Consider the following 27,966-nt stretch of genomic DNA (forward strand, 5'->3'; position numbering starts at 1 on the left):
TGATGGTGACACAGAGCTGTGGACGTAAAGACTGCAAAAGAAAGGAGATGGGCGAGTGGTGAATGTGTGGAGGATTAAAGGAAGGTGGGAATACCTCAGTAGTCCTATTAACCATCATCTGTTGCAGGAACGAGGGAGGGAAAGATCAGTTCAGTTAGACTACGGTCAACCTGCAGCGACGTGGCTGCAGAGACTCGCTTTTACATATGAGATAATCCACATTAGCTACCCAAGGGAACACGGGGAGAACATGCAAACTCAGTAAACACGGGGTAAACACGCATTCAGCACCCACAGCGTCCCCGGCAGGAACTGACAGGACCTTCTTGCTGTGAGACGGCTGCACTACCAGCTGCCATTTTCTCATTACTCCTCATCATTTTCTGCCAGTAATGATAAGAGACCAGGAAACTAGCGTAGACCAGTGAGGTGTAATAACTGGCACAGCAGTGTTTCAGCAGCGGTTCAGGTGAATCTTCATCTGGAGGTGTGTATTGCCTGCACATGTGAGTGTGTGCATGATGCCGCTAATAGCTGCTCTCGTCTCAAGCTTCCTGCTGACTCATCCTGCCCGGGGCTCGTCTCCAGCAGCATTGACACATGCAGCATTTTTAGGAAATGTATGAATAGCAACTCCTCTGTGATTTCTTACATAATATAACGGTGCCTCGTTGTGGATATAGAGGGAATGCACATGACGTCACAGATGCGACTTCACAGCGGGTTACGCCCACTGAGTGTCAGAAAGACTGAGTGTCAGAAAGACTGAGTGTCAGAAAGACTGAGTGTCAGAAAGACTGAGTGGCAGCGTAAACTTTCAGTTTGAGCAACTGGAAAACATCTAAAATGGGAAAGAGGTGTTGTGCGATCGACTGTACTCATAGATTTAGCAAGAAATCGGAGTTATCGTTTTACAGACTGAAGAAAAATAAGCTTAAAGGTATGGTCCCTGATTTTGGAGAGCTAGCAAGATTTGAAAGTGGCCCCTCCTCTAAGCTCCAACCCCTCATCTAAGCCCCGCCCCCTATTCTAAGCCACGCCCCCTCCCGTCAGCGCTCCGTCCAAAGCCACGCCCCCACAAACTTTGGGGAACGCGCATTTGCAGGAGTCGAGTTTTCCAGAACATTTTGGAGAGCACATTTTCAACAAAACTACCCCATGTCTCATTCACCTGTAAGCGAGGCCGGTTTTAGGGGGGGCAGGGGTGGGCTGTGTCCACCCAAACGTGCATCCTGCCCAACCAATCAAAGTTATGGGGATCCTTTATTTTTTTATAATTTTATTTTTTTATAGATATAAAAAAATATCACAGAATATCTGTACCGTTTCTGATTGAGTGGGCACTGCGCATCATTTGTAGACACAACAATGAACGCGTACCGCAAAAGTTGTGTCTCGGCGGAGGGACCCGACGTCCCAGCGAAATGGGCACAACAGAGAAGTTCAGAACAGCAGACAGAGCACACACTGAAGGCTGATTTATGGTTCCGCGTTACACCAACGCAGAATGGTGCGCGTCGCCGCGTACCCTACGCCGTAGGCTACGCCGTAGGCTACGGCGTAGGCTACGGCGTAGCCTGCGGCATAGCCGTGCCTCCAGAGCCTGCAGGACAGCAGCCACCGCCACCCGCACTGGTGCTCCGCACCAGCGCTCCGCTACTGGGGTCCGCTACTGGGGGTCTGCCACGGACCCCCAGTAGCGGACAACCTGCGCCGCAAAATCGGACTTTGGCTTTCTTTTTTTAGCCTTTTTAGCAGGGCGAGCCGTTACATTCGACGTGACCGCCCGACCGCGAGCCGGCGGTGAAGCCAGGAGCGGCGGGAGCCCTCTGATGTCAGGCCGCGGTTGCCAGTCGGTCTGGAGGAGAAGGCGGTTACACTAGGACACGTGGGAAGTGGACACAGGGGCTGGAAGCAGAGTGCAGTTTGGAAGCAGAGTGGCAAGCTGGAAGCAGAGAGACGATTGCGCGCATGGGACAGAGGGGGCGTGGGCGGGACTTAAAATGAAGGCATCTGATTGGTTCTTTCCCCCCCTGCCAATCCTCTGGTCCTCTGACCAATACGTTTAATTTGGACCGCAACAAACAGATTGGTCAGAGTTTTTACAGGATTAAAGCTTTCGGAGAGGTCCGATTTTTTTCTTTCCTTTTTCTGAACACATTATTCACTGGCTACTCTCAGGATGGAAGGACCATTTCACCCAGTATAACAATAAATGTTTTTGAATACGATCACAGACTATACCTTTAAGAGAGACAAATGGATCGCTGCAATTCACAGAAACAACTGGATTCCAGGCACCGAAAAGTGGATTTGCGGTTCCCATTTTGTATCAGGTAATGTTGGATTTTTGGGTAGCTAACGTTAAACGGTCAAATCATAAAGTTCGGTGTCCTCATCACTTTAATTTCTACAACAAATCCTGCCTTGAATACGGACCAAGCGTCAAGACTTCTGTAAGCCTTCAAGCTTTGCTTCGTGTATTTCCCCAGCGTAGAAAGTAAGTACATATAAATATCAGGAAACTGGATTGGTGGACAAATATTAATGTCCATGGACCACTGGTTCTTGGGGTAACTGTATCAAATATTAATGTCCATGGACTACTGGTTCTTGGTAACTGTACCAAATATTAATGTCTATGGACCACTGGTTCTTGGGGTAACTGTACCAAATATTAATGTCCATGAACCACTGGTTCTTGGGGTAACTGTACCAAATATTAATGTCCATGGACCACTGGTTCTTGGGGTAACTGTACCAAATATTAATGTCCATGAACCACTGGTTCTTGGGGTAACTGTACAGGTCACTGTCAAGTCCAACTGCCTTTAATTTAAGCCCATAATCGGCTGTTATCCCGTCTTCTCCACTAGTTGCAGCTGTTTTTGCTGATGTTTTGCCACACTAAGGGGGCTGGTCCAGTGCGGAAGTGACGTCAATGCAGACCCTCTATTAACCTTACAGGAAGGTGGATAACAGATGAGCAGAGACTCCCATCTTTACTCTAACCACATCACTTAGAGCCACATGTCAAAGGAACAGACACAATTATAGATCATTGCTCCACCAGCAAGTAACTGAATCCCCATTGAAAAGCCCCCCGTCTCTTGCTGGTAGTTAAAAAACCCCAAAACAAACAAACAAACCAAGCTCCTCCCGCCCAACTGTTGGCATGCAGTCTTATCTGTGACCACCGTACGACCTGCGGACAGCGGCACACTCCATGCAGTGGACAGAGCTACACTTAGACACCGGTGCAGCGAGGGATGGGGGGTCGGCGGAAGAGGGGAAGTGTGTGAGAGGGAGTGTTTCAAGAGAGGAAGGAAAAAGAAGGAAAAGGCCAGTTAGTGATAGGACCCGGCGTGGCATGGGAGCCACAGAGACACAGAAGAGAGAGATGCATTCACAGACTGATGGACGCAAACACAAAGTACACGAGAGGTTTATCACACGTTGGCGGGTGCCACTAAACACAAAACATTTCAAGGTTTTAGTAATTGTGGGTTATCCCATTGTTAGTGAGGCACTCAGCCTGGTCTTGAATGTTTACCTTCTGCATGCTACCCAGTTCCTCCCATCCCACCAAATACACATTCAGTCCAGCTCCACAGAGCTCACAGTAACAGTACATGCTTCGCCTTTGTTCACCAGTTCCACACTGCAGACACTTCTACACATGCCAAAGCTAACGGCTGAAACTGAACCGAGTCGTACCTTGGACTGGACATCAGCGTTGTGATCGTTCTGGAGGAGCAGGGCGGCCGATTTGGTGTCGTCCTTGCGGGCGGCGATGTGCAGGGCGGGCAGGCGAACTTTGCCCTTGGTGTCGTTCTCCAGTAGGACGGAGACCACCTGGTTGTGGCCCTGCTGCAGGGCGATGGCCAGCGGGGTGAAGCCGTCCTAGACGAGAAGGTAGAGAGTAGCGGCTTGCGTTTCTCCATGTTTATAAGAACTTCCTGGACTCAAAAGACCAAGATTCCTTGCTAAAAGAACATGCACAGAAAACAAATTCCTGTTCCTTTTGATGGGGAAATCCCGATAGGCGATACATGACCAAATATTCTGGTTTTAAAAGGAGTAACCCAGGGGTCATAATCGGGTTTTTAAAAACCGGAATATGAGCAAATTCCGGTTATTCAAAGGGGTTATTGGTGTTTACATGGCCGTGCGCAACCGGGTTATTGCTAATATTCCGGTTAGAAAAGGCTTATTGATGCATGGAAACGTAGTCAGTGTGGAGAACTTTGAAACAAAAAGGAATAAGTGCAACTTCAAATCCAGAACACGGGGAGGAAAGTGTCGGTCCACTCACCTCTGTAGCGGTGCTTTGATTGCCTCCATTCTCCAGCAGGTACCGCACCACGTCCAGGTGATTCTCCTGGGCTGCCATGTACAGAGGAGTGAACCCATTCTAGGAAACACCAGCACACCAAGGTGTGGTTTAACTTAGGACAAACACTTTCAACATCTGGTGCACTTTTATTCAATTCCAAGTGAAACGGAGGCCTTGAGTCTTCCTAGGACTCACCTGAGACTGCGAGTTGATGTCAGCTCCTCGTTTGACCAGGATCTTCACGACTTCAGCCTGGCCAGCCAGTGAGGAGATGTGAAGTGCTGTGTTTCCTTTCTGGAGAAGCAGAAAACCATTGACTTGAGATTTAAAGAAAAAAGAAAAAAGGGATAAATGATCCACTCATATTACAGCTCCCACCACTTTATCCCCTCAATAGTCGGGATAAGAACAAGATTCTTCTATAAAACGGCAAGTATTGACTACGGAAGAGTATTAAGGCCATGCAGGAGAAAAAATATTTGAGAGGGGAAGATTTGTTTTTTTTTATTATGCACTTCAAGAAAAAAGTCGAAATGTTGAGATTAATGTTGAAATACAATTTCAAGAATAAAGTTAAAATTTTGCCTGTTTTCTCAACATATCAACTTTATTCTCGACATTTCGACTTTTTTCTCGAAGAGCATAATAGAAAAAAAATCTTCCTCCTCTAAAATATTTTTATTTTTCTCCTGCCTGGCCCTAATACTCCGTACTTCCGTACTACGGAGTATTAGGGCCAAACTAAAAATGGAAATTACAAAAAAAAATGGAAATTACGAGAATAAAGTCATAATATAATGAGAATAAAGTCGTAATAGAATAAAGTCGTAATATTACGAGAATAAAGTCGTAATATATAATATAATATATAAATATAACTTCACAAGATGCTCAATATTCCTCATTTTAACACAAGGAGAAGAATCTCTTCCTGTTAGAGTTCTCATAAATTACCACTTTATTCTCATAAATTACCACTTTATTCTCGTAATATTACCACTTTATTCTCGTAATATTACGACTTTATTCAATTACGACTTTATTCTCGCAACATAATGACTTTATTCACGTAATTTTACGACTTTATTCTCGTAATTTCAATTTTTTTTTGTCTTAGTTTGGCCCTAGTACTTCGTACTTCTGTAATTGACAGTGTCGGATTTCAGATCAGCCTAAATAAACATCTCTCTGCAACAATTTTGAGTGTATCGCTGCATCAAATTGAAGATTTAATAACCGCTCTTATGCTGTTTAATTGAAGGCACTAAATCTGCCTTTTAACTGGTGTCCGCTTAATAAAGGTTAAATGAAATTCCAGGTTTCATTTTAGCAAAGTGAACGTGATTGTCACATTACACCGCTGCCATTTAGCAGCTCGTGTGAAGGGTGAAGTGTTTTAGCGACCCCAACACAAGTTACACGATGAAAGTTCCAGCTCGGGAAAGAAGCTGGAGCTTCTCTTGTTGCAGGAGTTGGAATGAAGAGCAGGAGCGTTGCTCCACGTTAAAAACGAAACATATCCTCCACTACTCCACTTTCACTCCGCGTCTGCTTAAACACCAGCAACAGACCTTGTTTTTCTCACTGAATCACTTGTGAACTTGATCTTTTTGGAAAAGGGGGACAAGGACAGACTGACGCTGACTGATTTGATTTATTTTAAATCTAATGAAGAAAGGGAGCGCTAAGCCGGGGGCTGGTAGCAGTCAGGTGTAAGGTTTCAGTGGTGAAAGAAGAAAAGTTCAACAGTCACAGAGCTGTAGGTCACCGCTGACACGATACTGCTATACTGCTATACTGGTCTATTTCATTCCTTCCTTTTCCTTTATTTCAAACAAGAAAAAAGATAAGAAAACAAATACAGGTGGGCATTCCACCACAAAAAGAAAAAAAACAACATAAAAAACATACAGGACTGTCTCAGAAAATTAGAATATTGTGATTTTCTGTAATGCAATTACAAAAACAAAAATGTCATACATTCTGGATTCATTCCAAATCACCTGAAATATTGCAAGCCTTTTATTATTTTAATATTGCTGATCATGGCTTACAGCTTAAGAAAACTCAAATATCCTATCTCAAAAAATTAGAATATTCTGGGAATCTTAATCTTAAACTGTAAACTATAATCAGATTGCTTACAGTTGTCTTGTAAACTGTAACAGTCTTGTTAAAAATATTTTTTATTTCAAAATAAGAAAATATCCTTTCAAATGCAAAATTAAGAACAATATATATCATTTTTTTATTTAAGTTTTGAAGGGGATTTTTTTGGCCTCTAGTGACCCTTTATTGAAGTTGCAGACAGGAAGGGGGTAGAGAGAGAGAATGGGGATGACATGCAGCAAAGGTGCAGGCCGGGATTCAAACCTGCAACCATGTATTTATATATGAGCCGCTTGCGCCACTGAGCTGCCCTAAAGCTAACTAACTTAGTAAATATTTACTAAATGTTGTACGGTAGCTGATAATGTTAGCTGATGGTCTTGCACACTGAATGGATGGTTTATTTCACTTAAGTACAAATGTGCGTATAATTCCACAAAACTGTTTTAAGGTTACTCAGGTGTAACTTTAGTTTGTTTTTTTCCGTTTCTGTACATCATTTTATGAGGGAGCAACATTTACTATAAAAGACTCATTCCCTCTTTTTTTGCCACGTTCAGTAAGTAAGGTGAGCTCCCATGTTGTAGTGTTTATTCAGCGTTTTATTGGTCTAAACCAGGGCTCGGCAACCCGCAGTTCTAGAGCCACATGCGGCTCTTTAGCGCCGCCCTAGTGGCTCCTGGAGCTTTTTCAAAAATGTTTGACCTTTTTTTCCTTTTTTTCTTCTTTTTTCCTTCTTTTTTTCCTTTTTCCTTTCCTTATTTAAAGAGGGATAAACTTCCTTTATAGTTGTTAGGAGAACAATGAACATTTTCAATATGTTTTGCAAGACGTTTACATTTATAAAGAAATCATTGAATTTATTAGCAATTTGTGTATGCTCTGTTATCTTATGCGCCATCCTGAAATGTAGACTGGGCTGGAATAGATGATTTTTTTTCTTGTTGAGTAATTCTTTCAATATTTTCCATAGATTATTTATTTCTTTCTAATTAGGTGGTTGTATTTATTCCTATAATTTTTGTAACGTAACCTGCACCCAGGTGTGTTATACATCAAAATGTGCGTCTCCATCCTGCGACGACGCGCATTACTTTTCTCTTTCAAAAGCGTTACCGCGGCGACGGTAGACGCCAAAAAGCCCCCCCCCCTTAATCGGATTGGTCCATATTTGATAGTTCCTACTTTCTGCCATAACCTTTGAATGGTTTGACATAAAGACTCGTGGGTGGTGTCATCGGACATGGTTTTGACTCCTTCACCTTAATTGGTGCAAATTAGCCCGGCCCCTTCATCTGATTGGTGGATATCTGATAGTTCCTACTTTCTGCCATAACTTTTGAATGGTATGACATAAAGACATGTGGGTGGTTTCATCCGCTAAATGTCCAGGCCTGAAGAATCTACATCAAGTCATACAAGCTTCCACTGCAGCCTGAACGTGCACAAGGGTGGAGGACCGTCCATCGCTGCTTGCAGCTTTAATTGTTTTTTGTGTTTTTGGTCCAATATTGCTCTTTCAACATTTTGGGTTGCCGACCCCTGGTCTAAATGTACTATTTTATTGCACCAGATATTTTCCAGACAGTACTGGGAACTTCACTAAAAGCAGTGTGTATTCTGGTTCCAGGTCCTCTCATTCCTGTGGTGTGAGGATGATCGTGTTACCTTGGTGGCTGAGTCCACGGCTGCTCCCCGGTCCAGCAGCTCCTGGACCAGGTCCACGTGGCCCTCCTTGGCCGCCAGGTGCAGCGCGTTCAGACCGTTCTGGAAAACAAAAAACCCATGGAAGGGAAATATGTCAGGCTTGAAGTTCTAGGAGACAAGTTCTAGAAGCAACAACAAAGATCCAAGACCAGTCCAAATGAAGAAACAAGTATCATCCTCCTCTGTGTCCACATCCAGTACTGGAGTTGTAGAATAAAATCAGGGGATGGTGGATTTTATCATATGGGGACAGATAATTTGTGCTGATTACAAATAATATAATATATTACAAATAATAGCAGTGACCAAAACACCTGCAGAAATACTGCAGGAATGACATAGCAGCAGTTAAATGCAGCCTTCTGTAAGCTTTAAATATCCACTGGGCTTACATCAAATACATCAAAACACAACAATAAAAAACACTTTTCTGAACTTATCAATATGACTCTGTCCTTCACAGGATAAGTAACATGGATCACTGCAAAAACTCACAATCTTAACAAGAATATTTGTCTTATTTCTAGTTAAAATGTCTCATTTTAGTAAAAAAATCTCATTACACTTAAAACAAGACTCATCACTGGAAAAAACAACAATTTTCACCTGTTTCAAGTAGATTTTCACTTGAAATAAGTAGAAAAATCTGCCAGTGGAACAAGATTTTTTTGCTTGTAATGAGAAGATAAATCTTGTCCCACTGGCAGATGAAAATTGTCAAATAAGTTATTTTTCTGGTGATGACTCTAAATGTTGAAATAGCAGTAAAACCACATTCATTAATGAAATGACATAAGGGATGGAAAGGAGGGATGGCAGTTTTACAGGGGGGATGATTTGGACCGTTTTTATTTCAGGGGGGGATGATTTGGACCGTTTTTATTTCAGGGGGGGATGATTTGGACCGTTTTTATTTCAGGAGGGGGATGATTTGGACCGTTTTTATTTCAGGGGGGGGAGGCCATCCCCCCTCATCCCCCCTCATCCCCCCTCATCCCCCCTCATCCCCCCTCAACTCCAGTACTGTCCACAACTAACTAAGCATGTCCCCCTGTCTCCCAGTCCATCTCTTGACCTTGTTAAAGACTAAAAAGCCTGTGATCAAAGCTGGATTAGATGCTGATGCAAATCCTGCAGTGGAAACCAGTATTAGGGCCAGGCAGGAGGAAAATAAAAATAACATTTTAGAGGAGGAAGATTTTCTTTTCATTATGAACTTGTCGAAATGTCGAGAAAAAAGTCAAAATGTCGAGATTAATGTTGAAATACAATTTCGAGAAAAAAGTCGAAATGTCGAGAATTGGCTTTATGATATTGATTTGAAACACAAATCACACATATGCATGTGCATAACTTCAGAAACGTCTCCTTAACGTTCCACGTTAGTGAGTTAGTGAGTTAGTGAGTTAGTGAGTTAGTTAGTTATAGTTAGTTATAGTTAGTTAGTTAGGTAGTTAGTTAGTTAGTTAGTTAGTTAGTTAGTTAGTTAGTTAGTTAGTTAGTTAGTTAGTTAGTTAGTTAGTTAGTTAGGTAGTTAGGTAGTTAGTTAGTTAGTTAGTTAGTTAGTTAGTTAGTTAGTTAGTTAGTTAGTTAGGTAGTTAAGTAGTTAGTTAGTTAGTTAGTTAGTTAGTTAGTTAGTTAGTTAGTTAGTTAGTTAGTTAGTTAGTTAGTTAGTTAGTTAGTTAGTTAGGTAGTTAGGTAGTTAGTTAGTTAGTTAGGTAGTTAGTTAGTTAGTTACGGCTGCTGCTGCAGAGCTGTCAGTCGCTCTAACTGGATTTTATGGGCCAGAGGAGACATTCACACTTTATTCACCCAATTGTATTTCAACTTTATTCTCGAAATTTCGAATTTATTCACGACATATTGACTTCTCTCTCGAAATTGTATTTCAACATTAATCTCGACATTTCAACTTTTTTCCCGACATTTCGACCTTTTTCTTGAAGTGCACAATAAAGGAAGACGATACGCACACCTCTGAACTTTTATCAATCTTCATGTATTAAAACTGATTTGTGACAGCCAAAATAAAATATAAATAGTCACCGGGAAGCGGTCTTCTGTTGATTTGATGGTCATTTGGGGTTATAAATAACGTCTGACCTCTATTAATATCTGCTGTGTCATGTGACACCGAGAGGAGGTGAAGACTCAGCAAAACACCACGGACGATCAGTGTGAAAACTGAGGCATTTCAACACATGCCGCTACATGGACAGCAGAAATGGATAAATATGAGGTGTTCACTGCACCGGAGCCATACTAAAACTAACAGAAGAAACAGATTTTAACATATTTTAGACATATTTTCTTTCTAAAGACTGAGCTCGCTTTATGCCATCTTAGGACACCACATAATTTCCAGTCCTAAATACAGAAACTGTCCAAACACAGGCTTTCTGACAAGAATGTAGAAACAACTCCACATGTGACCCCAAATGAGAAGCAAATTACATAATACATAGTTTAGGCTATTTCAATTTTATACTACCCCTACTATTCAAGGATAACCTGACAGAGCTGGGGCATCATTTATAAAAGAGTGTGTAGGATTCATACTAAAAGTGCACGTGCGCCCAAAGCCCGAAAATGGCGGGCGCAAAAAAAAAATCAGGATTTATAAAACCGTGTGCACTTGCACGCAATGTTGGCTTTATAAATCACAGTCCAGCTGGAAGATTGCGCAGGTGAATTCGCCTCATATCCCGCCCTCTACACGCTCACTTCCTACCATAAATGGTCAATGCAAACTACATGATGACTGTATTTGCATATAAATGAACCTGTCGATCAACTGTGTTTTACACACTAAAAAATCATGGCAGGGAAGACCAGGAAGCGAAATTTCACGGAGACTGAGATGGAGATGTTGTGGATGAGGTGGAGGACAGGAAAACCACATTATTTGATGGTCACAGTAATGGCATCACTAACAAAAATAAAGCAAGTGAGTTGCCTGCCAGAATGTGATTTGTGGCCGCGGGAGCGCGCACAGCAGCCCGTTGAGCGATAGCGCTGAAACGTCAGATTATCAGATTATGAAGCTCAAGAATGAGATTAAATCATTTTTAGGTAGAAACAACTTTTCATTAACTCAATCAATTTTTGGAAGGTAAAAAGACCCAGTTTCAGGGGAGAAATCAGATTCTGGCAGGCAATCACTTTTTGGAACGACACCGGCCCGTGGTGCAGGACACGCCATTCAGGTAGGATGATTTGACGGATGAAAATACCCCGTCAGATCACGCTTCCACATAGACCACGCTTCCACATAGACATCAACATTTATCTATGTGGAAGCGTGATCTGACAGGTTTTTTTCTTCCACCGAAGTGTCGTAAACATAGATCTATGTAAAGCACTTTCTGACTTCCTGCTGTTAAATCGTCTATTTGCATGAAAAAGCCTTTGAAAAAAAAGAAACTGAGATAAAAGAAACGGGGATGGTACAGTAGTATTTTCTGCCGAGGTAGGACAACTCGGCAGAACACCGGCTTGGGTGTACATGGATCTATAAGTCTGATATGTGATGACATTAAGGGCCAAATCCACAAAAGGATTGCGCGGCTTTTGCGGCCGCTAAACCGGTGCAAATGAGACAAAAAGAGAGCGTCTAATTCACAAAGTACCCGCAAAGGGCGAATTGCTCCACAAACTGCGCTGCCAAGCAAATAGTGGCAGTCTGCGCCGGTGCCATTTGCATGCATGTAAGTTAGGTAATATTCATACATTCGGCGCAAAATTGCCCCCTTTCTATGCAAATAAGCCTCATTGCAAAAAGCGCCTAATTCACAAAGGCCAGCGCTATTTGCCACACGCAAAAATAGTGGAGCAAATACCGTGTTTCAGAAGCGTGTATTAAACTGCGCGCAAACTCACTCCTCACTCCCCGTCTGTCTATGTTTCTCTCTCTCTCTTCAATATCATTCAAGCCTGTGTGATACTGAATGATATTAAGGGTGAAATCTACAGTCAGACATGACTGTAGACAATCAGATCAAGTGGGGTTGTGGACTTATCGGATTTAAAAATAAAAGTAACAGGACAGAGTTCAGGATTCATCCATACATAAGGGGCTGCTTTATTACAAACAATTCCACCATATAAACATATAAATCTAGAATGTGTGTTTAACAGCTGACCTGTAGGTGTGTGTAGCAAAACACAGAACACAAATTACCATCAGATCCTGATCTGGGACCTCATCTATAAAGCTTGCTTGCGCACAAAAAGGGCCTGAAAGATGCGGCGACGCGCACTGTACGGTGCGCGTCGCCGCGTAACCTTAGCCATATGCTCTGCGTCGATTTAACGCGGAACCATAAATCAGACTTGAACAGCACTGAGGGAGGAGGGAGGAGAGGGAACGGGGCTCTTCGCACAGTGTCTTGAGGATTTACAGGCTGAGCCTACCGTTAGTTCTTAAACTGTAAAAAAAAAAACGGGGGGAGAGAGACAAAAGCATGAGTTTGAAAAGTGGGGGGGCATGCCCCCCCTGTTCCCAGTCGAAATTGCGCCCTTGCGCCTCACGGCGTTTATTTTCACTTGCTTTATTTTTTATTTCTGCAGTTTTCATTATGGACCAATCTGTGTGCTGAAATATGGAGAACACTGGAAACAGCTCCGCTCACTCAGACAAGTGCAAATTGCACTCAGCTCCAAAACTTTATGGGCGTGTTTGCGCCGGTATATCATTAGAGCAAAATCTTTTGTGAATAGGACCTTAAAGCGGGGCAAATTGCGGGCGCAGATGCAGCGCAATTCACAGCGCTATTTGCGGGCGCAATCTGTTCTTTGTGGATTTGGCCCTAAGAGTATGACATGAATCTGGCTTCATTTCACCACCTCACCGCCTGTGTCGCCAGTTCCCCAGGGTCAGGGTTGGCATAAAGATACACACATTTTTCGTTTTTTTTTTTTTTTTTTTAATCCCAACCTTTGCGTAGAAGGTGGCTTGCACATCTTCCAAGCCCTGTTTTGTGAAAGCAAGCTTTATAATTGAGGCCCCAGATCCACATCTAGAAAGATGTAGGGTCTGAAAACAATTCAAGAAGACTTCACTCCTCCTATTTTGAGTTAATTGAGTTTCAATGAATTGAAATCATAAGCAGGTTTCCATTAGCAGGAGTCGGTGGTGGTTTTATTGGGCTGCAAACATGTTGAGTGTCTCAATTATATGGAACAGCTGTGAAACAATTTATGGGAACTTCCACATCCTGCCTTAGGTTAGGTCGGACCTGACTGTTGACTAGGTGCTCAGTGCAGCCATCTCAGTTCATTCAATGTTGATCTACTTATTAGTTTGTTTTTCCTTTTTTAGGGCCCGAGCACTTACAGTGCGAACTATTGTATCTGTAGGATTTTTTTTTTAAATTCTTTATTCTTTCTTCTGATGAAAGGAGGGCCTTTTTTCCCCCTAAACGTGCCCCACAAGTCACCAAATTTTGTAGACAAGTCAGGCCTGGCGAATCATTTGATATTTAATGGTTTGCATTAATGGGCGTGGCAAAATGGCTCAACAGCGCCCCCTAGAAAACTTTGTGCCTCAAGCCCCACAATACGGTTTAACGTACATGCACGAAAATCGGTACACACCTGTCCTGTCCAGGACATTTCTCTTGCGGGATGGGAGAAGACACAAAATCAATGCATCTCTATTGTTGTGCGGCATGAATTCTCAGAGTTTTGCAGATGCGGCGGGAGTGGATATAAACACTGCGGGAGTGGAACACACATGTCACGGTTGGGGGTGGTAATGGTCAGAAATTCAGCGGGAGCGGGATGAAGAAAACAGTCCCGCTAAAGCAGGGCTCTACTCTGGACTCTATGGAAGCATATGAGGGCATATTTTAAAATTAAAATGCATTTGCGGAAATGCTTTTTCATTTTAAGAACGTGGCTGCATTATACCTAAGCTCCGGTCAGAGTGACAGGTTTATTTCATGTATGTTTTTCATTTGGTTGCCAGGACAACGCTCCTAAACGCAGCTTTATCCCCCTCCCCCCCCATGTCCCCTTTAATACGCCGTCAACTAAACCTTGGGGAAAGCACGGCGCATAGCAACACTTAGTGCTCAAAGCACTAAAACAAAAATGAACAGGAGCTGATGCCGACGGCAACACAGGTGAAAGCAAAATGAAGGTTTGATTTGACTGAATTAAAGATGAATGCTTATCTGTGTAAATAAATGATGATAAAGAGTCAGGTCAGTGCAGCCGTCTCACAGCAAGAAGGTCCCGGGTTCAATTCCTGCTGTGGGCGCTGAAGTGCGTGTTAGTTCCCCCTTGACTTCAGCACCCTGGGTGGGGTTGGAGAAAGGATCTTTCTGTGTGGAGTTTGCATGTTTTCCCCGTGTTAGCAAGGTGAGCTACACTCACAAAAACATGCAGCAGTCCTGGGCTCTACTGCCCCCTCTGGCCAACCGGGGAACAGATGGGGATGGGAGAAACCCCACCCTGTCTGGTGAAAAGAAGCTGCTCACTCCTCAGGTTAAGGGGGTACGGAGCCCCTAAAGGGACACAGATTTTTTTTTTTATAACGAGTTTTACGCGTGCGCTTGAAACCTTTAAGTGAGCACGTAAAGTTGTTTACTTGCAAGCAAAGTGGTAATGTCCTTATAATGGAGTCCCAGGTTAAAATATAGCTCAGCTAAATCCTGTAATGTCATTTCCATCATAAACAGAGCAGGAACTGTACGGTCTCCTGTTCCAGCAAAACTCCCATGTACTTGTTTTTACGCTCACGTAGAACAACTTTTAGGCGCTCACTTTTAAGTTTTGCAAGTGCGCGTGAAACTTTTTAGTGAGTGCATAAACGTTTTACGTGCTCACATAAACAACTTTACGTGCTCACTTAAAGGTTTTACGTGCGCGCGTAAAACTCATTATATAAAAAAAATAAAATCTGTGTCCCTTTAGGTTCAGCTTCAGTTATTTGGTAATGAAATTCTGGACATTGATAACTCAGATGCTGCATTTTCAATTAATGCTATATATATATATATATATATATATATATATATATATATATATATATATATATATATATATATATATATATATATGTATGTATATATATTATTTTTCACTCTTTTTGTCTTCACCAGCACCTGTAGTAACCAGGGTTATAATAGTTTTGTATTTTTCATTTTAGTTTAGTTCTATTTCATTTTGACTTTTTCTCCTTCAATTCAGTTAGTTTTAATTCGTTTTTAGTGTGGGTTTGCTAGTTGTTATTAGTTTTTATATTTTCAAAAATGCTTCGTTTTAGTTTAGTTTTAATTAGGTTTTAGTTTTGACGTCACGGACCGTGAGGCGTTCAGGTGCCGTAGCTGCCAGTTGGAGATAAACGGCCAGAGCGGAAAACATTGATCATACCAAGAGGCTTATATTGACAGGGACAAAAACGGAGGAAATTATATCTATAATTTCAGTTTGTTTTAGTTAGTTTTCTAAAGACGCAATATAGTTTCAGTTAGTTATCGTTTTTGTCTTTTAATTTTCGTTTTTATTTAGTTCAGTTAACGAAATTGTTTTTTGAATTTTAGTTTTCGTTATTTCGTTTGTTTTCATGAACGATAATAACTCTGGTAGTAACAGTGTCAGCCTCCCCAAGGCTGCATGATGATGTGAGTATGTGTTGGTGTGGAGTACTATAGTATATATAGTATATACTACAGTATAGTATATAGTACTATCCATGAATCCATCTCCTACCTGGTTGCAGGTACTGATCTCCACGCCCCCTTTCAGAAATTCCAAAACCTTGTCCACATTTCCTGCCCTCGCCGCTCGCAGGAAACTGGTGTTACTGTCCGACTGCAAGAGACACAGAGAGAGAAAAACACAAAATACGCAGTTTTAAAAGTGATCAACAAAGAAAACGTTCAAAAAACACAATATTTAGTTGCAGCTTTTCCTCAAAGCCAGGCCTGTTTTTGGTCTGGAAAGGACACGTGACTTATTCTGCAGAAAATGTACACTTGTCGGATCGCTGGTTCTCTTCAGTGTAGCACATGGTTTCATGGCTGTATTTCTGCTGTGTAATCTTTATAATATAAAGATATAAATATAAAGCATATTATGCTTCTGCTACGGAAGAGGAATAGGGCCATGCAGGAGAAAAAATATTTGAGAGGGGAAGATATTTTTTTATTGTGCACTTCAAAATGTTGAGAAAAAAGTTGAAATGTTGAGATTAATGTTGAAATACAATTTCAAGAATAAAGTCAAAATTTCGCCTTTTTTCCCAACATTTCGACTTTTTTCTCGACATTTCGACTTTTTTCTCGAAATTGTACTTCAACATTAATCTCGACATTTCAACTTTTTTCTCGACATTTCAACTTTTTTCTCGACATTTCGACTTTTTTCTCGACATATCGACTTTTTTCACGAAGTGCATAATGAAAAAAAAATCCTCTCCTCCTCTAAAATATTATTTTTATTTTAATACTCTTCCGTATTCTGCAGCACACACAAGACAAAGCTATGTAGACGATGTGCAGCTCTATGTGTCCAAATCACCAGAATGACCTCAAACATGTTTTTCCACGTCACTTGATCTCATGACGTTTGTTTTTGCAGGTCTTCCTGACAAAGCTTTCCACCTCAACTTCAATTCAACATGTTCTGACCTATTTCTTGCCCAGAAATAAAAATGTGAACATCAAACAGCTCAGCTCGGTTGAAACTCAGGTATCCCTGCAGGTTTTTCATCTTCATCTTCAAAGCCCCCATAAAATGTTATGGTTTAATGGTGAAAGCACAAACTCAGAAGTGTTCATTCTCTTTCTGCTAAACACTTGTTCATATGTTTTTTTCATTTTTCAAAAAAAAATCCTGATTTCCACTGTTCTTTTTAAACTTGACAGGATCTACACAATATAATACTTTGCAATTTCTATATAAAAACAATATTTGAACCACAACTGAATGCATATGTTGTTTCTTGTCATTAACATTTTCACTTTCACTATAAACAATCAGCTCTGGTCAATCTACGCTCCCACCATCACCTATGATTAGATTAGATACTTTATTAATCCTTTGCAAGAAATGATGGTGTTACAGCAGCATCGGTGCGTTTTTCATTCCTACATTCAACACACTTAAATAACAGGGACCAAAATAAAAACAGGTTCAATAAAAACAGATCACTTAAAATGCTGGGGTGAACTTTGAACTTTGGGTAATTACCATGTCACACCTAGACTGTAACGCCTCCGCACTAGACCAGAAACTCTCCACATGAGTAAGGGATGTCAGACAAACACAACAGGGCAAAGTTCAGGGGGATTTATTCTCTGAAGGCACAAAAGTGGCAATTTACTTGGGGCGGTCCCAACATGCCTTTAGAGCAGGCAAAACAGCTCCTCGCAGCAACACAACAGCAGCAGGGCAAAAAAGAGGGTGAACTGAGGGTTTCACCCTCTTTTAAACCCGAGCCTTCTCCAAGACTCCACCTACCCGGCATAAACCATGTTTAAGTTTTTAAGACTTAAACATCATGTGCACTGATGAGGCATTGTGACACCGTGACTGACGTGAAACTCCAGCTTCCTCCCCCCTGCAGGGCCGACACCTTGGAACAGACTTGAACCACAGGAATGCCATATGACGAAGTTCCTGACTGACTGATATGTTAATACCAACTCATTTGGCCACAGACTTGAATCACGAGAACACCCTATGGGGTAATTTACAACTGAATGATATTCATGCCGAATGCCCGAGGACGGCATTTGGCCACAGATCACATCTGACTGTAAATACCCTTTGATTGCTTATCGTCTTTCACCTTTGGCTTGTTGATTCTTGCCTTTTGTGCTTTGAACTTACTGTATAAAGAGTCATGATTTCAACCACTCTGGGTCAGCACACCAACCCAGACACGCTCTGCGTAGGTCTGCTCACCGCCGGCTTACTGAATAAAACTCACTACACCACAGAGGACTTCTGAACTGGTTTTGATAATATTCTTCAACAGTACCTTCAATCAGGGTCCTCCCCTCTTTTAACAAATTAATCATTCCAACCTGTTTTTAGTAATGTCAATGATTTATTACCAATAGCACCCAAAAAGGAACATTTAACTTGGTTTGATCCACCTGCACTCCTCCCTGATGCAGGTGGACTCAACCAGCAGCAATCAAGGGGATTTACCAGCTCAGTGAAACCACACTGCTCCAGGTGGCCTTTGACTGTTTGTTGGAGGTTTATTGTCTATAGGTGAGGGCTACAGTGGCCATGTTCTCCCCATGGTCACAGACCGAAAGGATAATATCGTGGATACAAGCGGCCGAGATGAGTTTCCTCCGCAGGGTGGCTGGACGCTCCCTTAGAGATAGGGTGAGGAGTTCGGTCACCCGGGAGGAGCTCGGAGTCGAGCCGCTGCTCCTTCACATTGAGAGGAGTCAGCTGAGGTGGCTTGGACATTAATGATTTGGTTTTATATAGCGCCCTTCAAGAGATTTACAGAGATCATTATTCATTCATACACATTCTCACCGGTGGTGGTAGCCACATTTGTAGCCACAGCTGCCCTGCAGACTGACAGAAGCGTGGCTGCCATATCGCGCCTAACGGCCCCTCCGACCACCACCAAACATTCATACACATTCAAACACATTCACACGGGGCAAGGTGGGTAAGGTCTTGCCCAAGGACACTACGACAGCAACTGTGATGGAGCGGGATTCGAACTGCAAACCTTCCGATCATTGGACGACCCGCTCTACCACCTGAGCTACTGCTGCCCCGATACATCTGTATCGGATCATCCTGGGCGCCTCCCTAGGGAGGAGCTCCAAGCATGTCCCTCCTCCCTAGGGAGAAGCTCCAGGCATGTCCCTCCTCCCTAGGGAAGTGTTCCAGGCATGTCCCTCCTCCCTAGGGAAGTGTTCCAGGCATGTCCCTCCTCCCTAGGGAGGTGTTCCAGGCATGTCCCTCCTCCCTAGGGAGGTGTTCCAGACATGTCCCTCCTCCCTAGGGAGGTGTTTCAGGCATGTCCCTCCTCCCTAGGGAGGTGTTCCAGGCATGTCCCTCTAGGAGGAGACCCCAGGACACTCTGGAGAGACTATGGCTGCTTTCATACCTGTGGCCCGTTTGTTTTGTTCCAATTCAGGGGCTAAATCAATACAGTTGTTTCGTTTGTGGTGTTTGTGTTCACAAGGCAACCGTCTGTAGCGGTTCAAAGCTGTTAACAAATGCCATGAGAACCAACTGCTCTCTCATTGGTCAGAAATGAACGCGGAAGGATTTTCCTCTTCCGTACCGCGGGAAAAACAACAACTATGGAGCATCGTAAGCGAGTTATGAGTGAGTTGCGTCGGTTCATGTGTGGATTATGTTCTCACTGCAACGGACGCGCTCCAGGTCTGGAATGGAAGCGAGCCGAGACCACCTCTCCTAGGAGATCTTGGCTCGCTTGTTTTGTCCCGCATCTGAGCACGATTGCTGTGTTCAGATGTACCAAACCAACCGATCTTTAGGGGGAAACGCTCTCTGTTTCGGAACAACTGCTCCAAACGGGACAGGTGTGAGAGCACCCTAAGTCTCTCAGCTGGCCTGGGAACGTCTCGGACTCCTCTCGGAAGAGCTGGAGGAAGAACTGGAGGAAGAACTGGAGGAAGAACTGGAGGAAGAGCTGGGGGAAGAGCTGGAGGAAGAGATGGAGGAAGAGCTGGAGGAAGAGCTGGAGGAAAAACTGGAGGAAGATCTGGAGGAAGAGCTGGAGGAAGAGCTGGGGGAAGAGCTGGAGGAAGAGCTGGAGGAAGAGCTGGAGGAAGAGCTGGAGGAAGAGATGGAGGAAGAGCTGGGGGAAGAGCTGGAGGAAGAGCTGGAGGAAGAGCTGGAGGAAGAGTTGGGGGAAGAGCTGGAGGAAGAGCTGGGGGAAGAGCTGGAGGAAGAGCTGGAGGAAGAGCTGCGGGAAGAACTGGGGGAAGAGCTGGAGGAAGAGCTGGAGGAAAAACTGGAGGAAGAGCTGGAGGAAGAGATGGAGGAAGAGCTGGAGGAAAAACTGGAGGAAGAGCTGGAGGAAGAGCTGGAGGAAGTGTCTAGGGTGAGGGAAGTCTAGGCTTCTCTATTGAGGCTGCTGCCCCCGCGACCCGATTCCGGATAAGCGGAAGAAGATGGATGGATGGACTATAAACAACTTAAAAACATATGTGAAACACATTTGATCTGAGGGAAGATTATTCCTTAATAATCACCGGTTTAGGGTTAGGGTTAGGGTTAGGGTAGGGTTAGGGTTAGGGTAGGGTTAGGGTTAGGGTTAGGGTAGGGTTAGGGTATGTGGCCTTATCAGGCTCCTCTCTTGTGGAAACACCCGAGACACGCTCTACCTATAAATCAGACCTAAAACTTAAAACCGTTTCTAGTTCCGCTGCTGCAGACCTGGACTGCTGGCACACTGAGCTCTTCCTCAATCTGCTCATTATACTCATCTATGTATAATACAGTATTATTGTTACTAACCTGGCGTTTTTTTATCACTGGACTGATCTCTCTGTTTGTTGACGTTCATATTCAGGATGAGGAACTGACTCAAAGCAAAGGTTTCCATGCTGAGTTCCTTGGTTTTCCTGCTTTTTATGCAATGGCTTTATATGAATACAGAATGGATTACATTGGTTCATAAATGGATAAAAATGATCGAATTTAACAGGAATAAAATTAGAATACAGTTGGTCCGAGCTGCAAGTACCCTAATGAGTTGTAGTAAATTGGCGCTATAATGTTTAGATACAGGACTGTCTCAGAAAATTAGAATATTGTGATTTTCTGTAATGCAATTACAAAACCAAAAATGTCATACATTCTGGATTCATTACAAATCAACTGAAATATTGCAAGCCTTTTATTATTTTAATATTGCTGATTATGGCTTACAGTTTAAGATTAAGATTCCCAGAATATTCTCATTTTTTATTCAATATTAAAATAATAAAAGGCTTGCAATATTTCAGTTGATTTGTAATGAATCCAGAATGTATTACATGTTTTGTTTTTTTTAATTGCATTACAGAAAATAAAGAACTTTATCACAATATTCTTATTTTCTGAGACAGTCCTGTAAGTGCAAGTTAATTTTATGAGGAAACCACGAGCTTCATAGGAGTCTCTCATTCTGTCACTTTTTACTTGATATTACATGATCATCGTTTAAGAATTAATATAAATTATTTAAATTAGCTAAATAAGTCAACGTAGCTGAAAATGTTCTGGCTCTAGTCGCTGCGTTCAGTCTCATGGGTTTTTATGTAATCATCAATCTTTCATCCATCTAAAGAAGATAAATCAAGAACCAAATACGAAAAAAGAAATGACTGTTTACAGTAATTGTGCATTTGTAATGAGAGCTATAGTTTTTCAGTGCAGAACGATGTTGTTTACTGTCTGTTTTTACACTGCAGGTGCAAACACACCACGACTGAGGAGGCACAGCGACTCAGCACTTTTTCTCTCAGTGCCTTAACTAGCTCCGTCCTGGCTCCCAACCAGCGCGTCAAAGCTCCGCCTGCAGAATGAAAAACCCTGCATGGTGCTTGTTTTTGCTGCATTCAGGCTGCTGTCATGAACATGAATACACCAAAGCTGAAGAAGAGTAACTTCTGCAGAAGTTGGATTTGTTGTCACACATGGACACGGTCTCTCCTTCTGAGGTCAAATGTTGGCTAAAATGTTCAGTTGCATCACAGTTTGTATGCGACAGAGGGATGCAGGACTGATGGTGCAGCACGGACGGAGTCTGCTTTGTGCCCAAACAGAACAGCTCTCCTCCTGCCGTCCTGCAGGAAGCTGCTGGAGCAGAGAGCCGCACTGCATCACTCACACTCTGCAAACACAGACACAATCACCTCAGAAGACCTGGCCGACGGCTCTGCACTATTCACAACGAGACTCATGCGTTCAGTTCCATCTGAAATCAACTGCTACTGCAGCTAAATTCATACTTACACTCAGAAGTGTCAAAATTATTCACATTCATTACTCAGGTAGAAGTATATATACTAGAGTTTAAAAATACTCCTGTAGAAGTTGAAGTATCAACTCAAGTTTTTACTCAAGTAAAAGTATAAAAGTACTGGTTTCAAAACTACTTAAAGTATAAAAGTAAAAGTAATGTAAGGGGGAAAATTAAGGACAAAAGCCATTGAAAATGAATGTATCTTAGTATAATGCAAATATATTAAAGAAGCATATATGTGTACTATTGAGCATTAACATGTGTTTCAGAGGGCAGCAGATATGATGACTAGTTGCCTATAAGTATTGTAATGGTGCAAAAAGTCAAACTTCATGTTCATGTTATCATTTATCCTAACCTTTATTGGAATGTACATCCAAGTTTAGTTGCAGGAATCTGAGGGAACGGATGTAAGAACAAAACTGGACAAGAACATCTGAAACAACCACAACCAAATTCACTCTATCTGGATGGAGCAATTTAACTGGATAGTTTTGTTTTAAAGGCCGAAATGAAATAGAGTAACGAGGCTGTTTTTAAAATGTAAGGAGTAAAAAGTACAGATAATTGCGTGAAAATGTAAGGAGTAAAAGTAAAAAGTCGTCTGAAAAATAATTACTCCAGTGAAGTATAGATAACCAAAATTTCTACTTAAGTAAGGTAAAGAAGTATTTGTACTTCGTTACTTGACACCTCTGCTTACACTGACCACCTTTGTACGGTGGCCGACAAGGGCCAAACGCACTGCAACGGCCTAATGCGTCTCAGTTAAGGAAAACGGCCTCAAGTACAGAAACGATTCAAATTCACAAACTCAAAACCAGGTACAAAAAGAGGAACGTGGTGCAAATGAAAAAACTTGCTGCAAAAAACAAAGACAAATGCAGCATCATCAAACGTGCTGCAAATAGAGAAACGATGCAAAGCACAAAACCATATAAAACAAGAAACCATCTTGAAAAGAAAAACGCTTCATAACCGGTCACTACAACCGGAAGTGCTCCAAACCTGCAGCAGTCTGTCTTAATGTTAATTATCTGTTTTAATTTGTATGTACCAGGGCAATGTGCAATGCAACACACACTTTGTATGTCACACAACTTGGATTTTCTCAGTACCATAATATTACCATCACTGCTATTTCATTATTGTAGTATGCATTTTTTGCTCAAGTCACTTTAAACTCAAGTCACTTTAGATACAATCCATACTGTTTTTAAATGCTGCTAAATCTATTTTGCTACTATGTATGTTTTATGTGTGTTCCCTTGTTTGATTGTATTGTTGGACAGAATGGTTTTTATGTTTTCTGTGGGGACTGCGGGAGGAAACTAGCATTTCTGCTAAAATCTGGTGTATTTACACTGATTAATGTAGTGCTCATTAATATACATTGTCCCATCTAAATAAATAAACTTTGAAACTTCTAAAGGCAGCACGGTGGCTTAGTGGTTAGCACTGTTGCCTCACAGCAAGAAGGTCCCCGGTTCGACTCCCAGGCCCAGCAGGGGTCTTTCTGTGTGGAGTTTGCATGTTCTCCCCGTGCTTGTGTGGGTTTTCTCCGGGTACTCCGGCTTCCTCCCACAGTCCAAAAACATGCATATTAGGTTAATTGGTGATTCTAAATTGGCCGTAGGTGTGAGCGTGAGTGTGGGTGTGAGCATGGTTTGTGTGTCTATATGTGGCCCTGTGATGGACTGGTGACCTGTCCAGGGTGTAACCCCTGCCTCTCACCTGAAAATAGCTGGGATAGGCTCCAGCAGACCCCCGTGACCCCGCAAGGGATAAAGCGGGTAAGATAATGGATGAATGAATGAACTTCTAAAGATCAGATGCATGTCCAGCACCGTGTTGGGAGGAACTGACTCCGTAACTGGTGAATCCAGAAACGAGCAGACCTGAACAAGGAAGAACCCTGGCGCAGGATGGGACTCACTCTGCTTCACTCACGCTACCGGAAAGTTACCTAGGAATGTCTGAAACTAGGAATGCCAGAGTCCAGCTGGAGACTAGAGAGACTCCAGCTGCTCCACCAGGGCTAACGCCGCCTTTATTCCTTATTAATATTTATAAGAAATGTATCCATATCCAAAACCCCGCAAGTTCTACACAGAAAACTATGTTACAGTTCAGAACATCATAGCTATAGCACGAGACGCTGCCACAGGTGACTTTTCACAAACTATAGTAAGAGAACGGTGATGTGCAGAGCTACAGGACTGTCTCAGAAAATTAGAATATTGTGATAAAGCTCTTTATTTTCTGTAATGCAATTAAAAAAAACAAAAATGTCATACATTCTGGATTCATTACAAATCTACTGAAATATTGCAAGCCTTTTATTATTTTAATATTGCTGATTATGGCTTACAGTTTAAGATTAAGATTTCCCAGAATATTCTAATATTTTGAGATAGGATATTTGAGTTTTCTTAAGCTGTAAGCCATGATCAGCAATATTAAAATAATAAAAGGCTTGCAATATTTCAGTTGATTTGTAATTAATCCAGAATGTATGACATTTTTGCATTACAGAAAATAAAGGACTTTATCACAATATTCTAATTTTCTGAGACAGTCCTGTATACAGACATTGTTGAGTTTGCTTTTGTGCTCTGTCTCAATGGTATTTTTACCGAAACGTTCATTTCAAGCTCACGTTTTATCTTTTCATTTAATTTTTCAACTCCCGTGAATGAATGAGACGGTGGGAAACGCTTCGCTACACTCACTGTGTCACGTTGGTGCATGCAACAGTTCTTTGTTTTCCAGCAAACAATGTACAAAGCTGCCACCGTGACACAATCGCGCCTGATAAAACCTCACTTTCCCCTCGGAGGTGCTCGGTCACATGATGCAAGACGTCAACCTCGTCACCAGTCTGGCTGGTTACCACGGCGACGGGTCTGAAACAACCGGGGCCTTTGAAGAGAAACCCACATCACAGAGAACGGCTGACGGCTTCCCAGAGGAAAGACTTCAGAACAGAAGAGGGAAAGTTCAGAAGCTGCTCTGAAGGGTCACGTCTGGGCTCAAGAGCAGAAAATACAAAACAAGAAACAGTTTGCACAAGGACATCCCTCAAGGACACACGTGTCCTTTAAGGCCTCGCTTATGGTCAGTCTTGTTTCTCATCACATCACCTCATAACCAGTACTGGAGTTGAGGGGGATGAGGGGGGATGAGGGGGGACGGCATCCCCCCTGAAATAAAAACGGTCCAAATCATCCCCCCTGAAATAAAAACGGTCCAAATCCTCCCCCCTGAAAAACTGCCATCCCCCTTTCCATCCCTTATGTCATTTCATCAATGAATGTGGTTTTACTGCTATTTCAACATTTAGAGTCATCACCAGAAAAATAACTTATTTGACAATTTTCACCTGTTTCAAGTGAAATTTTCACTTGAAATAAGTAGAAAAATCTGCCAGTGGAACAAGATTTATCTTCTTATTAAAAGCAAAAAAAATCTTGTTCCACTAGCAGATTTTTCTACTTATTTCAAGTGAAAATCTACTTGAAACAGGTGAAAATTGTTGTTTTTTCCAGTGATGATTTTTTTTTACTAAAATGAGACATTTTAACTAGAAATAAGACAAATATTCTTGTTAAGATTGTGAGTTTTTGCAGTGATCCATTTTACGTATCCTGTGAAGGACAGAGTCATATTGATAAGTTCAGAAAAGTGTTTTTTATTGTTGTGTTTTGATGTATTTGATGTAAGCCCAGTGGATATTTAAAGCTTACAGAAGGCTGCATTTAACTGCTGCTATGTCATTCCTGCAGTATTTCTGCAGGTGTTTTGGTCACTGCTATTATTTGTAATATATTATATTATTTGTAATCAGCACAAATTATCTGTCCCCATATGATAAAATCCACCCCCCCCTGATTTAATTTACAACTCGAGTACTGGGAATAACCAAACCTGCCAACCGTGACAGATCTGTCTGAAGTTTTGCGCCCCGACGCATTTCTCCCAGGACTTCTTATAAAACATTAATTTACAAAATCAGCGTCCGCCCCTGAGTTTATCTAATAATGCAAAGACTTCAGCCCGACACAGTGAGCGAGCGAGCATCTTCATCCCTCCCACCTGGCACCGTCCTCTCAGGCGGTAACCATGGCAACAGGGCTTTCTCTCTGTCAGCTAAGCTACTGTAGCACAGGAAGCACAGATGACACGAAGGTGGTCGTTTCCTTTAGTTTCTGTCTACAGAAGCATCAAAAACACAGCTCTTTTCAAGCTTCAGTAGCTCTGACTATGTGTCACTTGTGGAGGTGTAATCAGTACCGGAGTTGAGGGGGGATAAGGGGGGATGGCATCCCCCCCTGAAATAAAAACGGTCCAAATCATCCCCCCCTGAAATAAAAACGGTCCAAATCATCCCCCCCTGAAATAAAAACGGTCCAAATCATCCCCCCTGAATTAAAACGGTCCAAATCATCCCCCCTGAAATAAAAACGGTCCAAATCATCCCCCCCTGAAATAAAAACGGTCCAAATCATCCCCCCTGAAATAAAAACGGTCCAAATCATCCCCCCCTGAAATAAAAACGGCCCAAATCATCCCCCCTGAATTAAAACGGTCCAAATCATCCCCCCTGAAATAAAAACGGTCCAAATCATCCCCCCTGAAATAAAAACGGTCCAAATCATCCCCCCTGAAATAAAAACGGTCCAAATCATCCCCCCTGAAATAAAAACGGTCCAAATCATCCCCCCTGAAATAAAAACGGTCCAAATCATCCCCCCCTGAAATAAAAACGGCCCAAATCATCCCCCCTGAATTAAAACGGTCCAAATCATCCCCCCTGAAATAAAAACGGTCCAAATCATCCCCCCTGAAATAAAAACGGTCCAAATCATCCCCCCTGAAATAAAAACGGTCCAAATCATCCCCCCTGAAATAAAAACGGTCCAAATCATCCCCCCCTGAAATAAAAACGGTCCAAATCATCCCCCCTGAAATAAAAACGGTCCAAATCATCCCCCCTGAAATAAAAACGGTCCAAATCATCCCCCCCTGAAATAAAAACGGTCCAAATCATCCCCCCTGAAATAAAAACGGTCCAAATCATCCCCCCTGTAAAACTACCATCCCTCCTTTCCATCCCTTATGTCATTTCATCAATGAATGTGGTTTTACTGCTATTTCAACATTTAGAGTCATCACCAGAAAAATAACACCAGAAAAATAACTTATTTGATAATTTTCACCTGTTTCAAGTAAATTTTCACTTGAAATAAGTAGAAAAATCTGCCAGTGGGACAAGATTTATCTTCTTATTACAAGCAAAAACATCTTGTTCCACTGGCAGATTTTTCTACTTATTTCAAGTGAAAATCTACTTGAAACAGGTGAAAATTGTTGTTTTTTCCAGTGATGAGTCTTGTTTTAAGTGTAATGAGATTTGTTTTACTAAAATGAGACATTTTAACTAGAAATAAGACAAATATTCTTGTTAAGATTGTGAGTGTTTGCAGTGATCCATGTTACTTATCCTGTGAAGGACAGAGTCATATTGATAAGTTCAGAAAAGTGTTTTTTATTGTTGTGTTTTGATGTATTTGATGTAAGCCCAGTGGATATTTAAAGCTTACAGAAGGCTGCATTTAACTGCTGCTATGTCATTCCTGCAGTATTTCTGCAGGTGTTTTGGTCACTGCTATTATTTGTAATATATTACATTATTTGTAATCAGCACAAATTATCTGTCCCCATATGATCAAATCCACCATCCCCCTGATTTCTTTTTACAACTCCAGTACTGGTTGTAATACTTGAAAAGTTGCATTCTTAAAGAGGATATGTAATGGAAACATGAATATCTAGAGAGTCTTGT

The 27,966-nt window shown here is 42.0% G+C and overlaps 1 protein-coding gene across 1 annotated transcript in view; it reads right to left on the reverse strand.

Moving 5' to 3' along the window:
• The window catches only part of LOC133420537 (ankyrin-2-like), a 115,060-nt gene that overhangs the window by 84,075 nt on the left and 3,019 nt on the right, over positions 1 to 27,966 (reverse strand). The window contains exons 2-7 of the mRNA XM_061710230.1: positions 15,869 to 15,970; positions 8,114 to 8,212; positions 4,532 to 4,630; positions 4,316 to 4,414; positions 3,718 to 3,903; positions 95 to 118 (exon numbers count right to left, since the gene is read on the reverse strand). Coding sequence (XP_061566214.1) covers positions 95 to 118; positions 3,718 to 3,903; positions 4,316 to 4,414; positions 4,532 to 4,630; positions 8,114 to 8,212; positions 15,869 to 15,970 — 609 coding nt within the window. The remainder of the gene's footprint in view (positions 1 to 94; positions 119 to 3,717; positions 3,904 to 4,315; positions 4,415 to 4,531; positions 4,631 to 8,113; positions 8,213 to 15,868; positions 15,971 to 27,966) is intronic.

Source organism: Cololabis saira, chromosome 20 (genome assembly GCF_033807715.1).
Source record: "Cololabis saira isolate AMF1-May2022 chromosome 20, fColSai1.1, whole genome shotgun sequence".
NCBI classification, from domain to species: Eukaryota; Metazoa; Chordata; class Actinopteri; order Beloniformes; family Belonidae; genus Cololabis; species Cololabis saira.